General features: G+C 44.6%; 1 protein-coding gene across 2 annotated transcripts in view; it reads right to left on the bottom strand.

Annotated features, from left to right (window-relative positions):
• The window catches only part of septin5b (septin 5b), a 32319-nt gene extending 26103 nt beyond the window's left edge, over positions 1–6216 (bottom strand). For both annotated transcript variants that reach the window (XM_078271735.1, XM_078271734.1), the window contains exons 1-3: positions 5892–6216; positions 5724–5734; positions 246–336 (exon numbers count right to left, since the gene is read on the bottom strand). In XM_078271735.1, the coding sequence (XP_078127861.1) occupies positions 246–336; positions 5724–5734; positions 5892–5937 (148 nt within the window). In that variant the 5' untranslated portion in view covers positions 5938–6216. The remainder of the gene's footprint in view (positions 1–245; positions 337–5723; positions 5735–5891) is intronic.
• Between the last annotated feature and the right edge of the window lie 675 nt (positions 6217–6891).

Raw genomic sequence — 6891 nt, forward strand, 5'->3', positions numbered from 1 at the left:
GGGGTTAAGGAAGCGAGCTTAGGACTGGGAGGTCGTTGGTTCAATCCCCAGACCGGCAGGATAAAATCTGTGTGGTGACAAGTGATTACCACCACTGAGGTGCCCTTGAGCAAGGCCCTTAACCCCAACTGCTCCAGTGGACAGGTTGTTGTTCTCAATTGACTTACCTACATAAATGAAAGGTTAAAAAAAATATATATATTGGTTTTTTTTTAAAACCCAGAAGAAATGACAGCGTGTCTCACCTGCCACCATGAGGGTGAAGTCAAACCCCTTTTTCACCGACTTCCTGTGCACCTGGTTGGGCAGCGTCGCAAAACCAACATAATCTTTCTCCTAGAAACAAAGACACACACAGAAATAAATAAATACACACACACACACACGCACGCACACACACGCACACACACGCACACACACACACACACACACACACACACACACACACACACAGAAATCAGGAGGATTTTGCCAAAGGAGTTTATTGCCACAGCCGTTACTAGGGATGCACCGAATCCAGATTTTTGGGGTTCTGCTGAATCCTGAATCCCCTGGTTGAGATTCTGCTGAATCCTCGTCCCGTCCTCAGTCCATGAACACAGTCAACACATTAATGAAGTAAACAGCGACTGTCCTTCCTTTGCTGTACCTGAAGTTGCTGCATTCTGGCTGCTGTCTGCAGATTCCTTCATGCTCAGCTCGTATTCTTCCAGATGTTTCATACCAGATGTTGTAACAGCGGTGATGTTGTGTATTGTTTAGGGTCCTCGCCACCACCAGACTAATCAGCATTGCAGATTGAACATGTAGCTGGACTTGAATGGCCTTCTTTTGACTGAAAGTACTGCCAAACAACACTTTTTCTGCTCACCAGTTCCATTTCCACTTCCTCTCAGCCTGCTGCATTGAACGCTCCACCTACGTTAACACCTTCCCGTAATCAACGGCGCCGTCATTACGTCGACCAGCGTAGCGCGAGGAGTGCAAGTGTAGGGTTCAGCAGAAACCCAACCCCGTCAAAAAGCCCGATATTCAGCCGAATCTGAAGCCGAATCCTGGATTCGGGGCATCCCTGGTCGTTACCCTACATGGAATTTGCCTTGGTGGTTGGTGCGTACATACATGTATACTGTACGTTGGTGTGTGCGTCTCAAGGGAGTAACTTTGGGTTCAACATTGGGGGGGGGTTGAGATTAGAGTCCGGATCGGGCTGCATTGTTCTGTCCGAGCCCGGCCCGAGCTCAACACAGTTAAGATCTCATTTTTTCCTCATACTAATGACACATGTACGTGTGTTTGTGTGGAAGCTTTCATTAAGCAGCTGTAGGAAGGCATTCAGAAATGTCAACAGATGAGGTCATCAGCTCACACGGGGCAACAAGCTCACGTTAACACAGGCGCGCACCTACATAATAAGCTGTTTTAAATGTAAAATGGTCAATGCCTCATCGCGCTGATGTGACCGAGCCCGACCCGAACCAGAACATCATTTCTAAATATCTGTCCGAACCCGGCCGGGTATCCATCCACTAGTTCAGATCTCCAACTATCTAGGGAGGTCCCGGGACACGTCTGCATGTATGTATAGCTACAAAAACCTTGAAAAAAAGCTACAAAAACCTCGAAAAAGTTGACAACAATGTCAAAAGGCGACAAATGTCGGAAAAAGCGGCAAACGCTTTGGGAAAAACACCTTTAAAAAAAATATTTGTCAAAAAAAACCACCTTGAAACAGGCAACAAAAACGTCTCTTTGTGGTAGTTTTGCGTCTCTTTTTCACATCATTTAGGACCGTTATGATCACCATATCTGTGTCTAAAACGTTGGAAAAGCTAGAGCAGATCATAAATGAAAAACTTAAAGCTGAAGAAGTCCGACTACAATCATTAGATCTGAGAAAAGTCTTTTAGTTGCATTCATTCGGCACCTAAACCTTACAACAGATCTTTTCTGTAAACATCCAAATGAAAACTCCCGTTGGCTTTTTGTGGAGAGAACCAGAGGGATGCTAACTTCAGGGATGGCCTATAAAAATCATCATCCCCCGCAGCGCTGGCTGTATGTAGGGCATCACGATGGTCGCCCCACGGCCTTCTGGGTCAGATCTACCCTTCACAGCTCTGCGCAGCAGCAGTTGTGTTAGCAGGACGTTCCCATGATTCCTTGTGATGTTTTATTGAAGCGGTGGAAAAGAGCGGGTGGCGGAGAGAACGAGAGCGAGCCCTGAGGTTCCCCCAAGTATTCATAATACGGGATGGCAGGCAGCGAGAGAGGAGGGGGAGGGGAGGGAAGGGGACAAACGGAGGCATCCGAGAGCACGAGAAACTGACAGCACAGTAACGCGGGATGAAACAGAGGCGATATCCCACCAAATCGCCAAGAACAGTAAGCCAGGAGTTTATTAAAGAGTGACATAATGTTGGCATTTTGTACTATGTCTGCTTCACTTTTTCGTGTTGTAATCATAACATTTACTCTAAAGGCAGCTACACACCGGGCCGATAGTCAGTCCTTCCAGAAAAGAGGTTTTTTGTGATTGTTTTGGCCCCCTGGCGAGGTCAGTGACTCGAGTCAGGTCGGTGTGTCCCGTGCCGTCGTCCGTTGGAGGAGCCGTCGGCCTTCGTTTGGGCCGAGCTGACATGTTCAGTCAGAGACGGGACAGTCGGGACTCACCCGGGAATAACGAGCGGATGAGTCTCTCAAAATCTGACAAATATCTGTTAAACTGACCTTTGTTGATCTGAAATGAAGACAGATTCAGCAACTGCACGGCCTATTTCTCTCTTAAAATGTTTCAGTATATTATGAGATCGTGTTCTGAACGAGCCGCCAGTAATGGCCGGTTGAAAAATCTAAAATCCGGAAGCGGCAGCCAGACCCACGTGACGCGTTCGTCCAATCAGCTGCCGGCTTTCATTTTTTGGGCAACAATACAGATTAGCGCCGCCTGCTGTTATGGAGACGTTTTACGTCTCGTCTCTTCGGTGTTCTGAGGAACTTATTTGACTAACTCGGGGAGACTGATCAGTCCAGCTGCCTTTGTGTGTGTAGCTGCCTTTACCATTCACAGCTCATCAAAGACCTTACAATTTACTGCTTTTTATAAATAGCAGAATTGAGTTTAGCGTGTTGGTCCAGCCCTCCACAACAGTCCCTGTTTCTCATGTGGCCCCTTGGGGAAATTAATTGCCCACCCCTGGTCTAGACACTAGTTCTGGGTTCATCACCAGGTCCACTAACGCAGAGTGCGTTAAGCGTGACTACTTTTAGGGAGCTGTGTGTACATATGGAGATGTGTGGGGTGTATTGCGTCTATATTGACATCTTGTTTGCAAGTGACTCCCACACACACACATGTACAGTATCACAAAAATCCACAGATCCAGACTGCTGCGTCTGACTCAGCGCTGCTGTCCAACACGACATCATACAGCCTGAACTGTGAGGCAGGATGGAGGCAAACCGTAGGAAACTGCTCGCGGGGTTTTAGGGGATAGATATATATATATATATATCTGAAAATACAGACTAGCGAAGGCGACGAGGAGATGGATAGTGCTGTCTGTTCTGTGTAGTATGCCTGATTTATAACTTCACTCTAACACATAAATCCGTGAAATAACAGAACAAGTTCTGCCAGTTTTTAACATTACCACATTAGCATATTCTGTTATTTAAAATGCTCTCATGAAAAGCTGCTCAGTTAGTACATTTCTAAAATGAAATATGTTCTTTTAGTAATTTAAAGATTTCTTTTACCCTTTTTGATGCTTTTTAAACCCTTTTTTTTTAAGATTATTTGTTGGGCTTTTATTTTGACGGGACAGCTAGGAGAGAAAGGGGGAAGACATTAGGCCTGCACGATTTGTATCTCACGAAGTGTGATGTTTATTGCACACATGAACCATGACAAAACAAAACTAATTGGCAGTACCAAACATAGATTATTTTTGGCACCTACAGCACATTGGTCATCACCACCTGCCTGTAAACACAGAGGCTACGATGAAGAGAAGGGAGAGCACTGCAGCGCTTGGGAGCTCTTTAAAACCTTGTTTATGCAGTCCATGTTTAAAGATTAAATCGTGAACAGGGTGAATCGAGATCGCGATTTTATAACGATTAATCGTGCAGGCCTAGAAGACTGCCGTTAAGGCAGTGGTGGCCTAGAGGTTAGAGACCGTTGTGACCGGGAAGTCGTCGATTCAATCCCCAGACCAACAGGATTAAATCTGGGTGGGAAAAGTGAAAGAGCAGCGCTTGTCCCTCCCTCATTAATACCACTGAGGTGCCCTTGAGCAAGGCCCTTAACCTCCAACCGCTCCAGTGGAGCTGCCCAGTGGCCAGCAGGTCAGACTGGGGTTGTACCGGGCAGCTTCCAGGTGTTGAATGTGTGCAACTGTGTGAATGTGATCAGGGCGTTCCTCCAAAAGAGAGGCTGCCTCTCAGTGAACCTCCCCTGAATAAATAAAGGTTAAATAAAAAAATAAAAAAACATGCAGGAAATCATCACAGGTCGGATTCGAACCCTGGACCTCTGCGTCGAGGCATAAACCTCTATGTTTATGTGCGCCTGCTCTACCCACTGACCCAACCCGGCCACTTTTTTGAACCCATTTTGAACCCTTTTTTTTCAACGCTTTGTTACGCTTATTTTGACGCTTTCAAGGCTTTTTTGACAACCACGCTTGGTGCCATAATGCGATTTGAAATGCAAATAAACTGAATTACAACTGTGACTCACGTTCAGTGGATCTGTTAAAATATTAGGGGTGTTAAAATGAATCACTGCATCGCAATGCGGACGTGGATGGTTCTGCAACGACGCAGTGACAGACAATAACTGTCCTGATGTTACTCTGTGATGTTTGCCACAGAGTTTAGTCTGTTGTGTTCAGACACCGCTGCACTCAGGAAGTGTCTTTTTTAGTGAAGATTCACAGCCCTATAAAATATACTGACATACATACAACTGTTAATACACAGATATTTCTTAGTGGACTAAATGGAAACTGCTGGTGGGATTTTAGGGAATATGTGTATCTGAATATATGTATCTGCTGTCTGTTCTATCTAGTATCCTGAATTATAACTTGCTTTGGGACGGTTGGGTTCACAGAGACGTACTTTTGCATAAAAAAACCCCCTTTTTTCTGACTTTAAGCAGCTTTAAGGTCTGTTTTCACAGTATAGCGTTACATATTTTAAAGCTGAATCGATTAGGTGATTCATCTGCAACTCATTTTGATCATTTCTTAAGCTTTTCTTTTTCATTTTTTCTGCAATCAATGACAAATATCCTTAGATTCTAGTTTATACAATATATACGGATTACAATACGGACCTTTTGGATGAAGGTATACAAAGAGTATTTACATTTAGCGAAGGTCCAAAGGGGCCAAAACGTTAGCATCATCAATAAATTGTGATGCTGCAGCAACAGCAGAGAGGATCGTCAACAACAACAACATCTGTAAATTAATCACAGCGACCAAAATAAAGGGATTATGTTGGTCTGTGGTGGTGCGACACAACAGGAGGCTTTTATTTTGTAAGAGCCTCTCTCTCACACACTCTGTGTGTGTGTGTGTGTGTGTGTGTGTGTGTGTGTGTGTGTGTTTATTTTGTAAGAGCCATCCTCTCACACACACACACACACACACACACACACACACACACACACACACACACACACACACTTTTGTCTGCAGCGGGTCTCTTACCTCTGCATCTTCTGTGTCATGAAGACAAATTCCGGAGGAAACATCAGTCCGTAACAGCCAGAAGAAGACAAAAAAACATTTAAAAAAAAAAAGCCCCATCACGTTCAGCCTCATTAATGGATTCTTCATGAACTGTGACACGTTATTAATGACCTGCAGAGGGCTTACCTGAGCGGGGCGCGCGGCTCCTGTACCTGCTGCTGTTAGCCGTCATCTTGGACTCAGTTTTGTATTTGATGCGTCCGAACTGAAACCCAGAGAGAGGCGGGTCTGTCTGTCTGTCTGTCTGGAGTCTCTTTAGCCTAATTTATGCTGCACAATATCTCTCCGTCGCAGCAAAGAAGATGAACAAGGTCCAGCAGAAGCGTTCACGGGCGCAGGAATGTTTCTAAATCACACAGAAAATACCCATATCTGTCATTTTATCGCCGTATTCTAGACAGCAGACTGTGTGCTGTCATGCAGCAGACTCATTGTGAGCACATTTATTATTGTGAAAGACCTGCAATTTGTGGGAAACACCACGCGGTGGCGCTGTTACTCTGCTAACAACTTTCTGTTTCAAGACCATGACTGAGGACTTTTTAAGGCGAAAAGAAGAGACTGCTTCAATTGTTAATATGGACATATTTTAATGTAAAGCACACACTATCATACTCTTTATGTGTCTGAGAATTAATTTGGTGCTTGTAAATGAAATAGATTCAACAACAGTGTGAATATTCGCCTTATTTTCTCCATGAGGATTTTAAATATTTGTCATAATGTCTAAACCATCTAAGGTAGACTTACCACGAGCTGTGAGATTGTGAAACGAAGGTTTCTGCTCCTGTAGAAGCTAGAAGTCCGTATGAAATCAACCTTGTTTTAAGAAAAAACATGTTTTATTCGCGACGTCATGGAGAAAAACTACACTACCCACAGTCCTAAGCGTAGCAGCGACGTCTCTGATTGGTGGAACTCGTTGTTACCATGGGAATGTTTACAGAACCCGCGAACGGCTAGCTAGCTGGTATCAAAGATCCGTCATACCTACCGTCTCTGCTGCTACCACCTATGATAGTTTCTGTTCACAGGCTTCCTTTGCCTTTTTCCCGAGTTTTTTTTAATTGTTCTTTTGCGCCGAATCAAATGTTTTATGTACACGGTTCATCTCGTAGCTGGTTGG

This window comes from Sander vitreus, chromosome 16, assembly GCF_031162955.1.
Source record: "Sander vitreus isolate 19-12246 chromosome 16, sanVit1, whole genome shotgun sequence".
NCBI lineage: Eukaryota > Metazoa > Chordata > Actinopteri > Perciformes > Percidae > Sander > Sander vitreus.